General features: G+C 40.8%; 4 protein-coding genes across 6 annotated transcripts; 2 read left to right on the top strand and 2 right to left on the bottom strand.

Annotated features, from left to right (window-relative positions):
• The first annotated feature begins 2,742 nt into the window (after positions 1–2,742).
• tmem14a (transmembrane protein 14A) lies at positions 2,743–4,475 on the top strand. Its single transcript, XM_026189205.2, has 5 exons — positions 2,743–2,887; positions 3,498–3,580; positions 3,720–3,821; positions 3,918–4,005; positions 4,113–4,475. The coding sequence occupies exons 2-5, from the start codon at positions 3,505–3,507 to the stop codon at positions 4,150–4,152; spliced, it is 306 nt and encodes a 101-aa protein (XP_026044990.1). The 5' UTR covers positions 2,743–2,887; positions 3,498–3,504; the 3' UTR covers positions 4,153–4,475.
• A 41-nt stretch (positions 4,476–4,516) lies between these two features.
• On the bottom strand, positions 4,517–6,408 carry LOC113034545 (glutathione S-transferase 3-like). Of its 2 annotated transcripts, none has more exons than XM_026189187.2 (7): positions 6,286–6,408; positions 6,071–6,200; positions 5,943–5,994; positions 5,437–5,569; positions 5,217–5,352; positions 5,017–5,142; positions 4,517–4,917 (listed from the first exon to the last, which is right to left on the bottom strand). In XM_026189187.2, the coding sequence occupies exons 2-7, from the start codon at positions 6,155–6,157 to the stop codon at positions 4,783–4,785; spliced, it is 669 nt and encodes a 222-aa protein (XP_026044972.1). In that variant the 5' UTR covers positions 6,158–6,200; positions 6,286–6,408; the 3' UTR covers positions 4,517–4,782. The 2 variants fall into 2 exon arrangements, with proteins under 2 accessions (XP_026044972.1, XP_080143721.1); XM_080287595.1 differs by having other exon boundaries at positions 6,346–6,395.
• Positions 6,409–10,566: 4,158 nt separating this feature from the next.
• On the top strand, positions 10,567–12,284 carry LOC145419565 (uncharacterized). Of its 2 annotated transcripts, XM_080287593.1 has the most exons (4): positions 10,567–11,060; positions 11,260–11,395; positions 11,782–11,952; positions 12,096–12,284. In XM_080287593.1, the coding sequence occupies exons 1-4, from the start codon at positions 10,702–10,704 to the stop codon at positions 12,141–12,143; spliced, it is 714 nt and encodes a 237-aa protein (XP_080143719.1). In that variant the 5' UTR covers positions 10,567–10,701; the 3' UTR covers positions 12,144–12,284. The 2 variants fall into 2 exon arrangements, with proteins under 2 accessions (XP_080143719.1, XP_080143720.1); XM_080287594.1 differs by lacking the exons at positions 11,782–11,952; positions 12,096–12,284 and having other exon boundaries at positions 11,260–11,738.
• Positions 12,285–15,443: 3,159 nt separating this feature from the next.
• LOC113034546 (glutathione S-transferase A2-like) lies at positions 15,444–17,449 on the bottom strand. The gene is made up of 7 exons (XM_026189188.2): positions 17,308–17,449; positions 17,097–17,223; positions 16,890–16,941; positions 16,518–16,650; positions 16,268–16,403; positions 16,051–16,176; positions 15,444–15,740 (listed from the first exon to the last, which is right to left on the bottom strand). The coding sequence occupies exons 2-7, from the start codon at positions 17,181–17,183 to the stop codon at positions 15,612–15,614; spliced, it is 663 nt and encodes a 220-aa protein (XP_026044973.1). The 5' UTR covers positions 17,184–17,223; positions 17,308–17,449; the 3' UTR covers positions 15,444–15,611.
• Between the last annotated feature and the right edge of the window lie 833 nt (positions 17,450–18,282).

Genomic DNA, 18,282 nt, shown 5'->3' with positions numbered 1-18,282 from the left:
TTTTGGTTAAGCACTTGCTTCTTAGTAGTTTTAGCAGATAGCCTGACATGAATCCAGCTCTTGCTATTGGTTCCCTGTATGCTTCCTGAGTGCGTCAGGGTCTGGCTGCATGTCAGAGCATGTTGACTCCTCATGGGCCATTTTGCAAATTTAGATACTCAGCTGGGGCCTTCCAGCTGTTTCACAGTCACACTCTAAAGGTGATCACTGTGCCATTAGAGCCCCTCGACTCTAGAATGATCTACCTGAGGAGATTTTATTGGTGTCGTATGTGATGTCATCTCTTTTTTTTTTTTTGTCTCTTTTGGTTCTGTTTATTGTTTCAGCTCTCTTGCTTTTGTGATTTTATTAGTGTTGTTTATTTGTCATAACCTTGAATCTTTATTTCTGTTTCATCACATTAACTGTATCTGTTTTCTTTGGGCTGATGTTTGAATTTACTTTCTGAAAAGTCTGCTTTTTGTACTTTAAGTCTGTTTTTTAAATGTTGTGTGTACAAATAAAGCGTATTAATATTATCAAGATTTGTACTTAAGAAGAAGTTGTTTGATTTTACTTTAAAATGCCGTAAAAGCTTTGACTGTATCCTTGCTCACCTCGTGCCCTTCCTACCCGCCCTTGCAACATATTTACATACACTGCAGATCTAATCGAATTTTGCACTGAAAGCCAAACTTTAGAATTTTCTGTTTTTGTGTTTTTATTAGAGACATTGCATTCACTAAATTTCACATTAAATCAGTATAAATACAACCCCAGTTCCAAAAAGTTCAATTTTGATTTGATGTCAGCCACACGTCTCAAAGAATTTTGCATGGGGGAACAAAAAGTTTGGAAAAGTGATACTACAAAGAAACAATTATGTTAATTGGCAACAGATCATAAACATGAAGGGTATAAAAAGGGCCCCTTATAGAGTTTCACCATTCAGCAAGAAAAACAAAGAAATACTTTGAATATCTATTTTTTAACATAAATTGGGAAGACCTGGCTCGAATATCTCATCATCTATATTACATAATATCATATAGAGATTCTGGGAATCTAGAGAAATCTCTGCACAGGGGACAAGGTACAAGGCCCAATGGTGGCACTGTATAAAAACCTAGAACGAATCTGTCGTGGAAATCACTGCATGGGCTCAAGAGCACTGTCAGAAACCATTATCAATGAACACAACTCTGTGCCAAAGCTCATTCAAAATGAACCCATTCAAAGTGGAAATATGATGAAACAAAATGTGAAACCATTTTCGGAGAAAATGAACACTGCATCTTCTGGGCTAAAGCAGGGAGAGACCATCTTTTGCTTTTTGATGTGCATGGAGTTCTGACAGATCTGAGGAGAACAGCATGGAATAATTTACAGAAAGACCTAAAATTAAGCACACTTGACTCTGTAGCTCAATGCAGTGAAGGAGACACATGTGGGGCTCTTCTTTGGGAGATATATTTTATATCATATTGCAGATCTTGAATTTTATGTTTCTTTTTTGTGCTTAAATGTTAGATTAAAAGACTGAGGTGTAGAAAAAAAATCTTTTGTATGAATGTGTGTGAATAGGTGAATGAGGCATGTTGTATAAAGCACATTGAGTGCTCAAGTAAAGTTAACAAAGAAAAGGAAAAAAAGCACTATACAAGCACCAGTCCACTTACCATTTGTAATATGCTTTGTGTCTCCAGTTTTAAGAAATAGAGTCCTGAAGGGCTACTTTTAGAAGTGTGAAAAGCCATAGTAGTTCAGAGAAGTCACTTGCCACTAGAAACTCAGAAATGGGTCAGAGATAGGGAAAGTTGTCAAAATATTAGCTCGAGGTTACCGCTAGGGGTCGCTTCTGGTTTTTGTTTGGAAGTACTCAAGACAGCAGCCATGTTGGTCCGGGAGAGCCGCACCTCCTGAAGTCAGGATTTTTAACTTTCCAGCGGTTTCATTTGCTCTGCCTGTAGGTTGAACCTGTATGGACAGCTGGACATAAGTAAGTTGTTCAGGATAATTAATGTAATAAGGTATTTATTTTAAATGATAGGGTTGAGTGCGCTTATATATCAAATTGTTAATGTTTATGTAAAAATTTAATTTGACACTAAGTCTTCAAAGATGAACAGGAAAGGTAAATACTGACAAGTTCCCCCTTTAAAATTAGTCTTTACCAAAGAATCTAAAAATAAGTAAATGAATAAAATGGAAAACAGACAAACATATGTATAGTCATGTTTTTGTACTTTCAAAGTCTTCTTATTAACAAGCAGACAGGAAGAGATAGGGGACGTTTTTTTTTTATTATTATTATCCTGGAGTGACCAGAATGGGCAGGATTAGATTTGCAGTGGAGGGATAGTAGATTTACCGGAGAAAAGATGGTGGAAGGATGAAGTCAGGAGTCAGGCCAGTCAGGAGGAAAAGAAGAGGACCACAGAGAGGGTTGATGGAAGATGGTTGGTGTGACAGAGGTGGATGCTAGGGTTAGAGGGAGATGATCCGCTTCTACTTTCCGTCCACGAGTTTTCTACCTGAGCAACAACATTTTTAACAAATCATTTTTTCTCTTTCACCAATAAAAATTACCTGGACCTAAAAATTAACCGAAATTAGAATCTGGCTTCGTATTGGTACAGAAAACAGCTTGGGTAACGTGTGAAACGTTATGAATAGATAACGTTAAAATAAATAAACACAATAACATTCGGGAGCTGTGCATAGAAATACGATATATAACTGTGGCCACAACCCCTGAGAAAGATGGCGGCGGGAGAGACGCGCTTCACAACCCCTGATGACGCGGGATTTACGCATTTCTACGTATCTCCACGGCCAGTCAACGAGGAAGCGCAATTTCGGACCAAAGGTTGTGGCTGCTGCTGCTGCTCACTTGTCTGGACTCCAGGTATGTAATATGCAGCAACACGATTCATACAACAGTAACAATTCATGTGAGCTTCACCAATACGTAGTCGTTTTAACAACAGTTTAAAGAAAGTAGCCAGCATAGGCGTTCATGTGCACGTCTTTAGCTTTGTGCTGCGATTGTTTCTGTAGTTGAATCATCCCAGAGGCTCACAGCAACATCCGGAGATCTTATTGTGGGTAGATATGATTAGATTACACATATGTCGAAACCCAAGAATTATGAAGAATAGTTTGGGAGTAGTGCAGTATCTGCATTGGTGAGCAGTGCTGTGCCTGCAAAATTGCGTATTTATCCAAAACCAAGTGGATGCAGTAGATAGCAATACCGATATTTTTAACTTATGTCATGACTAATGAGGTGAATCATCATCAATTTACAAATCAAAAAATAATAACACACATCAGTGGCTATACACTGAACTTAGAGGATAGAAACAAAGTATCGATCCTGTCATGTTAGTATCGATCCGATATCGATACTGTCGATAATTTGGGGAGCGCATGCTTGGTAAAGATTAAAGCTGAATAAGTGTCCTGAGTTGTGTCTTTTAACCACCTGACACCCTGCACTGCTTTTTGGTTTTCAGCTTTACGATGGCGTTGGACTGGATTGGCTTCAGCTATGCTGCAGCCATTGCTTTTGGAGGATTTATGGGATACAAGAGAAAAGGTTGAGGAGCATAATTTCCTTCGGGATTAATAAAGTATTTCTGATTCAGATTCTGACCACAGCTGTGCATAAAGCTCAACTAAATATTAAAGTGTTGGAAATGAAATCAAACCTGATTGATTTTTGCGTTTCCCCGCAGGCAGCGTGATGTCCCTGATGGCTGGTCTAGTTTTTGGCGGATTATCCGCTTTCGGTGCCTACAACATAACGAGTGACCCAAAGGACATCAAGGTGTCACTGCGTGAGTATGGCTCTCTATATGCAGCCCGGCTACAATCAAGAGTGTAGAGGTTCAGTGTCCAGCTAGTGTCATAACAGGGTGTTTTCTTTCTTTCAGTGTCCTCGGGAGTTCTCGCAGTCATCATGGGAATGAGATACAAGAACTCTGGGAAATTAATGCCAGCTGGAATAATGACAGGGCTAAGGTCAGAGTCAGACGTGCTACCAGACAGTACAAATTGTTGCACAAATCAGGGATTGGGACATTTATTTGTTAAACTCGCTGATGCAGTTGCTTTTGTCTGTCTTACAGCTTGTTGATGGTGTTTCGCCTCTTACTTCTGATCGTCTGACCGGGAGAACATCAACCTTTACCCTGGAAACAGGAAACATTCCCACTAAGCCGACTAAATCAAATTTTACTGCAGTATTATTTTTTTAATACATGCATATGAGCAAGTGTATGAATGGGAACTTCCATGATTTCTTAACCCACACTACAGGAGACGACTGTGAGCTCTGGGTGCTGTTAGGGCTCGGATTTATTTCTAGAACTTGAGAAAAAGAACAAGTTGAAGCATTTTCATTTGTATTCTTGTCCGTCTATGATGGGGAAAGAGTTTTTGTGATTTTTTTCTAATAACAGCAAATTAAAACAAGTTTAATTCATTAAAAACTGTTGTGTTTTATCTAGAAGAAAAACAGCAGCTTCGAGTGTTTTTGTCAAATGCATTTATTGCTAAAGAAGATTACAGAAGTTCTTTCCATGTTGTTGTGTTGGTGCCTCGTCTATCTTCACGTATTTACTTGCCTCTTAACAATAAGAGTTAAGAGGCTGGTAAATGATTATCTGCCTCTTAACTCTTATTGTGTTGTTTGTCCTTTAAACTAATTAAGATTTTAGATGTAACTGATTTTTGATGTAACTGATCATAATCACGCTGCCTAATGAGGAATGTAACAGATCTTTTGTAGCGTTTTTCTTAAAGTGGCAACTTGAGGTTTAAGACTTCCACAACATTCTTCAAGTATTTTTCATCTGGCGGCGGCTTCCTCTTGCTGCCCGGCTGCAGAAACCTGCTGATGGCGGGGATTTGTGTCATCCTGCCCTGAAAGGACTGGAAGGAATAACAGAAAGATGAGCGTTTCACAGCACTGGGCTTTGGCTTTCTCATTGAACTTGTTGTTGATTTATTTTTTTGTTGAAACACGTTTACCTTGACATTGGGGAAGTCTTTCAAAATGTCTGGAAATTTCTCCTCCAGCATCAGGGTGCATTCAAGAAGCAGCACATCAGCAAGGCTTAGTTTACCTCCCACCAGGTACACGGGTCCAGTCAGAGCCTATTTTATGACACCTATTTTAGCAATGATCAGCAGAAACTCAGGTTTTTAAACCAAACAATCAGTTATTTTACCTTTTCATACACAGGAAGGTAGCGCTCCTTTGCTTTGCTTTGAATGTTGTCCAATTTGGGTTTGGGATCTGGGGTGAAGGGGAGGATCATAATCATTTCCATGAGGTCTGTCAATCCCTCGGAATACATGTTGATCCTGAAGGAAAGCATAATAACCTATTTAAATACAGCTATGATGTAAGACAAAAACTTTATTACACTTTTTTTTTAAGGACCATACATGACTCGTTCTTTGGGATCCTTTGCATGCAGATTGTACTTCTCTGCGATGTAATTCAGGATTGCTTTTGTCTGAATGAGCTTCATGCCATCCATTTCCACCAAAGGGACCTGTTGAAACATGAGCGCCCCATCTTTGGAGAAAGCACAACAGCAGCAGGTAAAGCAGGTTTGCACTCCCAGTGGAAAAGACCAACACAATTTGTTTTAACGTGCATCTTTGACTGTAGATGAGAAGATATTAAGAGATGTTTGCATACAAGCTGCTATCTCAATCTAGATTACATAACGTGGCTCTAAGACCATGGGGTGGATGGGAGGGGAAGTTAAAGCATGACTTGGAGGCAAACCACAAAAACTCCACCCACAGTCATGAGTTCAATTTTAAACGATTTAACAGATTTTAAAAAAACCCCAAAACTTTTAACCTTCCTTGTTTGAACCTTTAGTTTAATGTTTACCCAGAATAATCCTATCTCTTGCATTCCCTGCATGCACCCATCTCACCATCAAGGAGTTTTTCATACTGCTCCCGAGTTGTCAGAAGCACTTCATCGAACTGCAAAGAAAGTATTTCAAATCAGATTTGCACAAAAGCCTGCAGTTCTTCAAAAACTCACACCTCCTTCACTTACCTCGACTTCTGCAACAGTTAAAAGCCAGCGGATTGACTCCATCTTCCCTCTCCCATTAAAATAGTACACCACAGGTTTTTCGGACATGGCTGTTGTCGGTGTTTTCTTTTTGTTTTTCAGGGCCTAAAATCTGTGAAGCAAAGTGAAATCACAGTAAATTCGCAAGCAGCTGCATAAATGTGGAAGCTGTTCCCCTGCGTGTGTAGTTTTCATACCTGTGCGCACTCAACCTCTACGCAGAAATGCAAACGAGTGGAAGTAAAAGTTAATCTTACGTAACATTCACAGCGCTCAGGGTTGTTGAAGGGGTGGAGTAGGCGGGGAAAATGCGTGAAGGCGCTGATTGGGCAGCTTCAGCCAATGCAAGCATGCTTATTTGCATTTTGTCGCTAACCATCATGGGTAAAACAGATACAGTTTTCTGTTTTACTGTTTAAAATAATTTTACCGATGCAGCTTCTATTTATAAGATGAACCACACAAACTGTACGGATCCCGACCAGGACTCTGAGTCTTTAAACCCTCATTGTGAACAGGTTTGTTATGCAGGGCTATAAAATATGCTAAACGACCGAGCGTTTCTGGATGTGAGGGCGATCTGGCTGCGACATCTGTCACCCCATTGATCGCTAGGGTTGATTCGGCTGATCTGGCTGGCTAGGCGGGTGTCCCCTTCCTCCCTCACCGGTCCATGTGTGTCCCTCCCGACGCCCAGCGCTCGGTGGCAGCGGACGATGTCCCCCCCCGGCGGACGACCATCCATCGGTATACCAGTAGCTGCGCTCCCCTGCTAGAACCTCCAAACAAGCTCAAGGCCCATTTGTAGGAGAAACGTAGGGAAGTCAAGCTCCAAGCTTCAGACACATCCAAATGCGGCGCTGCACGTGGCAGTCTGCCTTCCTTTTTTAGTTTTTGTTGAAAAAACAAACTTTTTATGATCTTTTTTTCTTAAAAGTTTAATCATTTTATTAATAATTTCTACTTATTTAAAAGGTTATTTGTTTTGTTATTGTTTTTTTAATCACTGTTGTATATGTTAAATATACAGTATGAGGGCCTCACTATGCACCTGTGGCACTTTTACTTTATCTATCTATTCAATTTTCATAAAAGCATTTAATCCAACAAACAAATAACTGAGTGTATTTGTGTGTGCACTCATCCATGCTTGGGCTGGTCTTTATGTGATATTGCATGTTTGTGTGTGTTTAAGATAAGATAACTCTTTATTGCAAATGAATTTAAATGTGTGGAACTTTATAAAACAGAGCTGGGTGTCATTTCTGTCATTTGCCTTTTGGACTACCATCCCGGTACCTTCCAGCTCCCTTCATAAAGCCCCCTTCCAGCTCCCAACACAGGCACACATCATCATTCATATACACACACACTATTGGTTACCCACACACTTGTACATGAACATGTGTGTCCTTTAACTGACCCTTGATCTCCTAACTGTTCCTCAAACCTAATTCTCACTTTCATCTAGTTCACTTTCCTCACTGAGGGAATGACCCCCAACTGTCCAATCACATTTTTTCCTCCCATAAAAAGTTCTTGTGCCTATTTCCTGCAATTTGGTACAAGTTCAGTTGGTTTGGCTGCTTATGTATCACTCAGTGCTCTCAAATCATTTCCCCAGAGGTTCTCCCTGTGACCCAAGTCCCTGCAGTTATCCCCATAAAAACCTTTCAACAAACCTAAAACAGAGTCACCAGGATCAGAGTTCAGAAGCACTGCTTTAGCGTTGCTGCCCTAAGAAAGGCAGCCTAACTGCATAACATTGCTCTGAGGCAACAAACTAAAAAGTGTTGTGTTAGAAGACAAAATTCAATCAAAATGTGTCTTTAAACAACCAGCGACACTTCTTCAGATGTTCATATAAGTGCACATAATGGTTTTAGATCTCACCCGGGCGATCGTGGCTCAAGAGTTGGGCGTTCGCCTTGTAATCGGAAGGTTGGCGGTTCGAGCCCCGGCTTGGACAGTCTCGGTCGTTGTGTCCTTGGGCAAGACACTTCACCCGTTGCGGTGGTGGTCAGAGGGCCCGGTGGCGCCAGTGTCCAGCAGCCTCGCCTCTGTCAGTGCGCCCCAGGGTGGCTGTGGCTACAATGTAGCTTGCCATCACCAGTGTGTGAATGTGTGTGTGAATGGGTGGATGACTGGATATGGAAAGCCCTTTGGGGTCCTTAGGGACTAGTAAAGCGCTATATAAATACAGGCCATTTACCATTACCCTGTTTCAACACACCTGAATCGAATGATTAGTTCATTACCAGGCCTCTGGAGAACTTCAAGATATGTTGGGGAGGTCATTTAGCCAACATTTATTTAGTTCACATTGTTAGAAAAGCTCACATACCTTCTCATCTATCCTGTTAGTGCAGCATTTATCGACACGTAGGCCTGCAGATATAAATGATCACAAACATGCTGCATGATAAGGAACAGATTTTACTGAGATGGTAATTTGGACTGGGAGACTTCCATGATAGCCTTTGCATAGTTTTGTATCCGGCGGTGGCTTCCTCTTACTGCCTGGCTGCAGAAACCTGTTGATGGCAGGGATTTGGATCATCCTGCCCTGGAAAGACTGGGAGGAAAGACTGGGAACTGACTAAGCGTTTCACAGTACTGAGTTTTAATAACAATAATAATATGAGTCATTCAATATGAAATTCATCAAATCTTAAAAAAGCTTCCACCTGAATCCCTGAGAACCAGCTGACGTTTTTTTAACCTCTGCAATTGTGTTTGTGTCCTTCTGTCATGTTAACCACCCATTAAAATTTGGGTTACATCCACCAAGGTCTTCAAAGTGTACTTAATGGTATATTAGTGGAAAGCCCTATAACCTAGAAACATTAAATATTACAACTGTGGCATGTACTGTCAACATATAGAAAATACCACATAAAGATTTAAGATATCATGTCACACTTGACCTCTGACTTTTTAACATCAACAGAGTGATCTGAAAGGTCAAAGTGATAATAATCCTATATAGAGATATTTAAAACATGTTTCTTACTTCCATTGTTTTTATTGACAGCATATAGAGAATAGTTTAAGGGAATTTTAACTATCACATTACTTTGGATTTCTGACCATTTCAAGGTCAAATAAGGTCCAATTTCTATCTTCAAAACTGCACTTAAAAGTCTGCTGCTTTTGTTTGTATTGGCAACATTTAACAAATACCTGACCTTTGATCTCACTTTTACATTTCACCAAATGCATTATGTCTTTAATGAGCTGTACATTTTTTTCTTTTAAAAGTACATTTTAAAAGGAAAAAACCAAAATGATTGCATACAAAATACAATACGACTCACTTAAAAGTAAATATTGCCCACTGAGTGAGCTGCTTTGGCAGAGGTTTGCGCTCTGGGAGTGCTTCTCATTGTAACTTTGGTTTATTTAATGAAAATATGCAAAATTTGACATTTATATTCTGACATAGCAGAGGGTAACCACCTCGGTGTAGTTAAACGGTCTGTAACTTATTAAGTATTCATAAAATAGAGATACAAATTCTCATGACGTCTCTAAATATACTAAAGTTATTGTAGAAGTTGATTTTGAGAGGACGGGGTGGGAGGCACTGATTTTTCTTGGAATGCCCTGTATGTGCTTCAGTTTCACAAGGACAGGTGATTCGTTGTTTCGTTGAATCATATCCAGCTCTGTCACTGTTACCTTAATGTTGGGAAAGTCTTTGTAAATTCCTGGAAATCTCTCCTCCAGCTCCAGGGTCCATTCAGCCAGCAGCATCTGCGAGGCTTAGTTTACCTCCCACCAGGTAAACGGTCCAGTCAGAGCCTGAGAAATTTGTCCAAAAAAATGCATAATGGCCATTTTGGCAACAATCATGTTTTTCTAAACAAAAAGAGTCAGTTATTTTACCTTTTCATGCACAGGAAGGTAGCGCTCATTTGCTCTGCTTTGAATGTTTTCCAGTTTAGGTTTGGGGTCTGCACAGAACGGCAGTGACAGAGTACATGTTGATCCTAAGGAAAAGCTTAATAATGTATTTAAATACAGCCACGATATAGTATCAGAAGTTCTCTCTTTATTATTCCATGATTATTGAAGTGGAGCATACATAACTCGATCTTTGAGGTCCTTTCTGTGCAGGTTGTGCTTCTCAGCGAGATGGCTAAGGAGCACAGATAACATGACCAAGAAAGTAGACTCTGTGCATTATAATAAATCCTCAAGCGATAATCCCCCCTTGGACTGTCTTGGTGCAAAACCAAGACATAAATCATGTCTCCTGGAAGGGGGAGGACGTATCACAGGCAGGACACAGCGAGCTGAAATCTCTGAAACCGACTGGCCTTCACTTCCTACGAGACAGGGAGGAGGTCAGCCCCCTGACCCACTGGTGTCAAGACAACCATCTCACCCTCAACGTTGCAAAGACAAAGGAGTTGATAGTGGACTTCCGGAGGTGCAGAGAAGTACACACCCCCATCACCATCAACGGCGCTGCTGTGGAGAGAGTGAGCAGCTTCCGGTTCCTTGGAGTACATCTGGCTGAGGATCTTACGTGGTCAGTACACATAAACAAAACAGTGAAGAAGGCGCAGCAGCGCCTCTTCTTTCTCAGGAGACTGAAAAGATTCGGCATGAGCCCCCGCATCCTCAGGACCTTCTATCACTGTGCCATTGAGAGCATCCTCACTGGATGCATCACCACCTGGTATGGCAACAGCACCGCCTACAACCGCAAAGCTCTCCAGCGAGTAGTGCGGTGCTCTGAACGGATAATTGGAGGTGAGCTTCCCTCCCTCCAAGACATCTACAGGAAGCGGTGCCTGAGGAAAGCGGGGAGGATCATCAAGGACTCCAGTCACCCCAGCCATAAACTGTTCAGACTACTTCGCTGCAAAGGGGGATCACGCTTTTCAAACCCTGGCTCCAATACTGTGGAACGGTTTACCCTCCTCACTACGCACCATCGACATCTGTTTAGACAGGCATTTGGGTAATGTTAATGCGTAATATGTTGTTTTATTTTATATTTATATTGTACTATTGATTGTTTGATATGCTTTTATATTTCCTCTATGTTGCTATATTGTTTGTTTGACATGTCTTCATGTTAAGCACTTTGTAACAGCGTTTTTGTCTTAAAAAGTGCTATATAAATAAATTTTACTTACTTACTTACTTACTTCCATCAGGAAGGAGGTTCTGCAGCATCCGGTCCCGAACCAGCAGACTGAGAGACAGCTTCTTCCACCAGGCCATCAGACTGCTGAACACGTCATAGACACCTCAGCTTCACTACTGGAACTTCAACATTATGCACTCCATACTGTACAGTAATGCCACTGTTTTGCACATGTCTCAACTCTGTATATTTTTATATATTTTATTTATTGTTTACTCTATTTAATTTGTAAAATATGTGTATACACACACACACGTAGAAAAACATTTAGTATACACATCCAGAAATTTTTTTTTTTGCATATACTATTATATATTGTACATATATTTATTAGTTTCAGATTTAGCCATTCGTATATTTTGCCTGTTTATGTTATTGTATTTTGCACAACTCTGTTGCTTGTGAAGCTCGCACACAAGAATTTCACTCACATGTGCTGTCCCAATATACCTGCACATGTGATGTGACAATAAAAGTGATTTGATTTGATTTGATTTGATTTGATTTGATTTGATTTGATTTGATTTGACAGAGAAGCTCTTCTACCCCTGTACACGGGAGGAAACAGGACTGGACAACCGTGAATAGGAAGGTTAACAACAAACCTCCAAAACAACTGAATGTGAAACTGCAGAACAGATTTGCTCCACTATCAAAGGACCCTGGATCTATATCGGACAACCATCCATCTAAAAGCAGCGAAGTAAGGTCTGAAAATCTGTTGAAAAGTAAAAGGCCACAGGGAAAGCTAAAGGCTAGGCCTGAAACTCTGATTGTGGGTGACTCTGCTGTAAAGGATGTACAAAGGATGTGCGGTAAGAACACTAAAGTCATCTGCTTTCCTAGGGATATGGTCAACAACCTGAAGGAGAGAATTCTTCAAATTGCAGATGAATATCCAACTGTGACAAACATTGTTCTGCATACAGGGTCAAACGATGTGTCCAAACAACAGTCGGAGGTTCTGAAACGGGACTTTACTGGATTATTAAATACTGTAAACTCTCTGAATGCAGCTGTATTCATCAGTGGACCTGTACCGCCTGTCAGAGGAGGAGACGAGAGATTCAGCAGGTTGTTTGCACTGAATAAATCAGCATGTGCTGACCACTCAGTGCATTTTATCAACAATTTTAATATTTCTTGGGAACGCAGGCATCTGTTTAAAGCAAATGGATTTAATTTTAACAAGTCAGGGGTGAAACTGTTCACCTCCAACTTGTTTTATTCCATACGTCATCCATCTGTGCTTGGTGCCAAGGCTGAGATAAACGAGGAGTTATCTCATAAAGAGGAACAAACAGTACTCCAAGAACAGACAAAACCCAGCAGAAACCTTGAGGAGGAGCTCCATCTGCCCCCACCTGGGATGAGCAAGAAGAGGGGTCCCTATTTGCCTCCAACTCTCTCAACAACACCAACGACCAGGACCAGGACCAGGGACCACGACCTTCCCCAGTCCCCCAAACCCCTGACAAGCCAACACCCTCCTCCCCCTCCCTTTCTCCCTCCTCGCCACACCTGAAATTCACTGAGGAGATGATGGAGCTGGTCAATGTTGGGCTCAGATCTACCCCCCGGCCCAATCCCTTTTTGTCCCCCATAAACCCCCCCACCAGAGCAGTTAAAGGTTCGCCATCGAGCCCCGTCCTCAACAGAGCAATCGAAGTTACATTGCCCAGCCTCGTCCCCCTTAGCTCCTCCTTACCACCTTCATGCTCTGTCTCCGCAGTCTGATGTGTGATGTGTGGAGGGTCCGGGCTGCGAGGATTATGGCAGTGATGACTTTTCCCAGGAGAAGCTGGGACCCTGTTTACTAGAAGGTTTTAAAATTTCTGTACTTTTAGGTGACAGGAGACATGTGGCCTGGTCAAAACACAGAGAGCTGCACTCTAAAAGATCTTTAAACATAGTAAACATACCTTGTGTGCCATAGACTGCTCCCAAACACGAGGGGACAAGTAATACCTCTAAAACACTTAAGTTGGCTTTATTAAACGTTAGATCTTTAGCTGGGAAAACGTTTTTAATTAATGATTTAATCACTGAGCACAGCCTTGATTTTATGTTTTTAACTGAAACTTGGTTGGACCAAAGTAACAGTGGAGCTGTTCTCATCGAGACGACCCCTCCTAACTACAGTTTTATCAGTGAGGTCAGGGCGAGCAGGAGAGGAGGAGGGGTTGCTGTCTTATTTAATGAATCATTTCAATGTAAGCAGCTATCTCCTGGAAGTTTTCAGTCTTTTGAATATGTGGCTTTACAGCTGAAGGCCCCATCCAAAGTTGTGTTTCTTAATGTTTACAGGCCTCCCAAATACTGCACAGACTTTTTTAATGACCTCAGTGAACTGCTGTCTGTGATCTGTGTTGATTTGGACTGTGTAATTATTGTTGGGGATTTTAACATCCATGTGGACAACCCTCAGGACAAAGGGACTAAAGACCTGAGTAACACTCCGGGCAACTTTGGGCTGACTCAGCATGTAACAGAGGCCACACATAATAGAGGACACACTCTTGACCTGCTGATCTCCAAGGGCCTGAACATTTCGAAGGTTACTGTGTCTGATGTGGGCCTGTCTGATCATTACTGTGTTTTCTTTGAAAGTAAAAGTTCAGCCCACACAAATATATCAACAGCGGTGATCACAAAACGGTGTATAACTGAATACAGTTGTGAGATATTTACCAGGTTTTCCCATTAACACCTGACCTGTCCAGAGGTTCAGTCAATGAGCTCGTCAATAGCTTCAATGCTAAAATGTTAAATGTAATGGACACTTTTGCTCCTGTCAATGGAAAATTGTACTTAGTAGTCAGTATAATCTTTCAGTGATATAAGTTTGCATATGGTAGAATACTGCATGTAATCACTTGTGTGTAGAAGTATATAGTTTGTGGCATATTGAAAGATTGTCTCATCCTAGGAGGTCTGTAACATTCCAGGGTGTTCACCCCCACATCCTAGGAGCATGGGAGAGGTCGTACCTTGTCTTATTGTTTTACGGTAGGATTAACGTAGTTATGTCAGTTTTAGTCTAAGTGCCTTTTGTTTAGATGAACTGCTGGACTTCTTCACTGTGTTATCTAGGGTGAACCATCTAGGGTGAGGGGGAGACTACCCTCTTTATGACCAAGGCTGTTCCTTTTGTGCTGTTATATGACCCTTTGATCAGCAGGACCCCCCCCCCACACACACACACACACACTGAAGTATAAATAAAGACCGGGGCAGTTTCTCAGCGCGAGTCTCTCAGTCTGGAGGCTGCCCTTGCTAGCAAGAAGTTCTGTGTGTTTCTCTTCTCTGAGTCTTTACTGAAGAAGTGTTTTAGAATATATTCCTTAACAGCTCCCATTAAGGTGAAGGTTATCTCTGGAAGGAAAAAGTCTTCCTGGAGAAACTCCACACTGGTGAAAAATGAAAAAAGAGAGTGTAGGAAAGCTGAGCGCAGATGGCGAAAAACAAACCTCCAGGTTCAATTACTTCTTAAAACAGAATAACTGCTATGATGCCTTCCAGTCAGGTTTTAGACAGAACCACAGCACTGAAACCACTCTGACCAAAGTGTTTAATGACATATGTCTGAACACAGACAGTGGAAAAATGTCAGTCTTAGTTTTGCTGGATCTCAGTGCAGCATTTGATACAGTTGACCACAACATATTACTCAAACGAGTAATGTGGGCAGCATTGTTTGACTTTGTTGTGCATGTTCTTCAACCCTCCTGCTTTAAACCAGCTGCTTGCTCAGTGATGAGAAAATTACACTTCCCTTTTTCTTGCGTTCATGGCGCAGATGTCACTGAAGCAGTACTCGCCACCTATAGCTAGCACTACAGAAGGGTTACAGACTAGTGAACGCCACACTCACTTCCACTAACATCTCTTGGGGCCTCATATTTAAAAGTACAGTGAGAAGCAGTAAGATTTAAGAATCAACTTGAAATGTCTGCAACATTTGACATGAAACAAAAGAACAGGAAATATTGGTTTCTGGCCATAAAGTGCCAGTCAGTCAATTGTCCACTTAATTTTCAGCTCCTGAAAAAGGGAACGGTCTACTGCTCAGTGAGGTGGTTTAGTCAGATTACTAAGAAATGTTTTCCCATTCTTTATTTCTTTGACACAAATTTATTATAATTATTATCTTTTTTTAAAAAAAAATCAGAACAAAAACACAGTAGCTTCAAATATTTTTGGAAGATCAACATTTATTTATTTCACATTGTTAGGAAAGATCACACATCAAGATTCATATGCTTTCCATAGTGTTAGTGCAGCATTTGTTTCCACGTAGGCCTGCAGATATAATGCAGCCTAATGAGGAATGTAGCAGGAATGTAATGGGTTTTACTGAGGTTATATTTTGATCTGGAAGATTTCTATGACAGCCTTTGCATAGTTTTCACCCGGGGGTGGCTTCCTCTTACTGCCTGGCTGCAGAAACCTGTTGATGGCAGGGATTTGGATCATCCTGCCCTGGAAAGACTGTGAGGAAACACAGAAAGCTGACTGAGCATTTCACGGTACTTGGTTTAATAATAACTGCCATTCCATGTATAAAATAAAGAAAAAACAAAATCTAAAAAGAGAACCTCTTACCTGATTTTTTTTTTTTAAACCAAAACTTTATTTATTAAAGATTGAAAAATTGGACCTTTATACCCTGAAATAGCATGCATGTCCCAGAAAAAACCCTGTAAAGGGCCTGTAACTTTAAAGGTAAATACAAACTTTCATGGTGTCATTAAAAAAAACCAAGTGTTATGATAGAAGAAGGTGTTTCTGTCAACGTTACCTTAACAGCAGAGAAGTCTTTGAGAATCCCAACGCATTTCTCCTCTAGCATCAGGGTGCATTCAACCAGCAGCACATCTGCGAGGCTTAGTTTGCCTCCCACCAGGTACACGGGTCCGGTCAGAGCCTAAGACGTTTGCCCAAAAACACATAGCACATACTTTAGTTGTCAGAAACCATTATAATCATCAACAACTCATTTTATTCTGTTTTTCTACCTTTTCAAACACAGGAAAGTAGCGTTCCTTTGCTTTTTTCTCAATCTCTTCCAGTTTGGCTGTGGGGTCTGGATTGAAGGGCAGCACCATAATCATTTCCATGAGGTCCATCAGTCCCTCGGAGTACATGTTGATCCTAAAAAACAAAAACAACAACAGCAAAAAAATAAAAAATAAAAAAATTCTTCAATTACAAGACGGACTATCTTTATTATGTCTGATAAATAAATAAACAAATAAAAGACCATACATGACACGGTCTTTGAGGTCCTTTCCATGCATGTTGTACTTCTCGGCGAGGTAATTTAAGATGGCTTTTGTCTGAACGAGCTTCATGCCATCGATTTCCACCAATGGCACCTGTTGAAACATGAGCTTTCCATCTGCAGGGTAAACACAGAAGCTAGTAAAGCAGGGTGGCACTCCCAGGCATAATAATTCATCTTAGGCTACATCTTTGTAGGTCATGACACTCCTGAAACCTTTTGCCCACAAAAACTGCTGATTCACTTTAGTTAAAAGATGAACATGATTTTAGCTTAAATCCCCCCTTTAATTCATGTCCGTTTCATTCAGTTTTTCATATTTTAGTTACGGGTTTTGTTTTTATTATTAAACTCACCATTTACGAGTTTTAAATACTCTTCGCGGGTGTCCAAAAACTTCTCATCAAACTGTGAATATAAACATTTAGATCAGTTTCTGGGACAGTAATAATATGTAAAGCCTGAACTTTGAGTGCATTTTCATTATTCAGCTGTAACGTTTACCATGAAATGACAAATGTTACAGCTGATCAAGTCTGCAGGTCTTCAAAAAAAGCACTTACCTCGACTTCTGCGACTGTTAAAAGCCAGCGAATAGACTCCATCTTCCCTCTCCCATTGAAATAGTGCAGCACAACTCTTTCACCCATGATTGTTGGTTATTTTTTCCTAAACTGATAACCCGTGAACCTACAAGCAACAATGCAATCACAGTGAAATATGAGCTGCTGAATGAAGATGGAAGTGATACTACTGGATGGGAAGCTGCGATACCTGCGATCCTTCCGGCACTCGTGGAGAAGTGACTGAAGCGAAGGGAGAAGTGCAAATAAAAGTTCAGCTGTTATATAACACTTATTGAAGTCCAAGGTTTGGGCGGCTGGAGGATGAAGGCGGGGAAACATGTGAAGTCTGTGATTGGTCAGTGCCCACCAACACAGGCTGTGAATGTGCTTTGGTAGCAAAAAAAGAAAAAATTCCCAAGATGTTAAGATTAGTTCCTCCCTGTTAGCGGTCCATAAAATATTGCGTGAACTCTTAGTCAGCTTTTTTTCTTTCCTGTTTCTTTAAGTAGTCATCAGGAATAGTTCTCCAGGCTTCTTCTTCCTCATTCAAAGCTCTTCTTTGGATGTTGGCTGCCTTTTCTTTGGATCTCTGTCAAGATGAGCCCATCACTGCTGTTGAGGTCTGGGCTTTGGGGAGTCCAATGCATGACTCATAGTGCTCCAATGTGTGTTTTTCTTTGGTGTCAGTCTCCACATTAATGCTGGTTGTAGCAGTGCATGCTGATGATGAGTTCCAGTCCAGCTCTTCTGTAATTTGGCACACTTCAGCTTTTTCTTCCCGTTTTCTTTCCTGAGAAAGGCTTCTTGCCACCCTTCCACTGAGACCATTTCTGATGAAGCTTCATTGATTAAAAATTGGCTTTTTACAGAGTTGTCTGTTATATGTAGACAGAAATCTGGCTTATCCCTCAGCTATGTCCCTTTTTTGATGCTTTAATGATTCATAGGTCAGTGTTAAAGTGGCTTGAGAAAAAGAACATTCTTGTTAAAAATAAAATAAATAATAATAATCAGCCAAATCCCAAAGAAAAATTTGGAAATGCCTCCAGAAAGCCTGGAGAACTATTTCTCAAGACCACAATAAAATAATAATAACATCTGGCTCCTTGTAAGAAAATTATAAAGAAATGAAGGATGTTGCAAGACGTTTGCACAACACCGTACTACTTGCTATTAAGCCGTT

Source organism: Astatotilapia calliptera, chromosome 13, assembly GCF_964374335.1.
Source record: "Astatotilapia calliptera chromosome 13, fAstCal68.1, whole genome shotgun sequence".
NCBI lineage: Eukaryota > Metazoa > Chordata > Actinopteri > Cichliformes > Cichlidae > Astatotilapia > Astatotilapia calliptera.
Note: the sequence above shows the minus strand (reverse complement) of the source record. Positions and strands in the feature narration are given on the sequence as shown.

Excerpts from the sequence above, each read along its gene's own strand:
- LOC145419565 (XM_080287593.1), top strand. The coding sequence starts at position 10,702 with ATGAGCCCCCGCATCCTCAGGACCTTCTATCACTGTGCCATTGAGAGC. Across the intron at positions 11,061-11,259 it reads CTGTTTAGACAGGCATTTGG|GAAGGAGGTTCTGCAGCATC; the intron begins GTAATGTTAATG and ends TACTTCCATCAG. Across the intron at positions 11,953-12,095 it reads ATCCATCTAAAAGCAGCGAA|GGATATGGTCAACAACCTGA; the intron begins GTAAGGTCTGAA and ends CTGCTTTCCTAG.
- LOC113034546 (XM_026189188.2), bottom strand. The coding sequence starts at position 17,183 with ATGGGTGAAAGAGTTGTGCTGCACTATTTCAATGGGAGAGGGAAGATG. Across the intron at positions 16,942-17,096 it reads TAACAGTCGCAGAAGTCGAG|TTTGATGAGAAGTTTTTGGA; the intron begins GTAAGTGCTTTT and ends TTATATTCACAG. Across the intron at positions 16,651-16,889 it reads GTATTTAAAACTCGTAAATG|ATGGAAAGCTCATGTTTCAA; the intron begins GTGAGTTTAATA and ends TTTACCCTGCAG.
- tmem14a (XM_026189205.2), top strand. The coding sequence starts at position 3,505 with ATGGCGTTGGACTGGATTGGCTTCAGCTATGCTGCAGCCATTGCTTTT. Across the intron at positions 3,581-3,719 it reads TATGGGATACAAGAGAAAAG|GCAGCGTGATGTCCCTGATG; the intron begins GTTGAGGAGCAT and ends GTTTCCCCGCAG. Across the intron at positions 3,822-3,917 it reads GGACATCAAGGTGTCACTGC|TGTCCTCGGGAGTTCTCGCA; the intron begins GTGAGTATGGCT and ends TCTTTCTTTCAG.
- LOC113034545 (XM_026189187.2), bottom strand. The coding sequence starts at position 6,157 with ATGTCCGAAAAACCTGTGGTGTACTATTTTAATGGGAGAGGGAAGATG. Across the intron at positions 5,353-5,436 it reads GATCCCAAAGAACGAGTCAT|GATCAACATGTATTCCGAGG; the intron begins GTATGGTCCTTA and ends GCTTTCCTTCAG. Across the intron at positions 4,918-5,016 it reads AAGACTTCCCCAATGTCAAG|TCCTTTCAGGGCAGGATGAC; the intron begins GTAAACGTGTTT and ends TATTCCTTCCAG.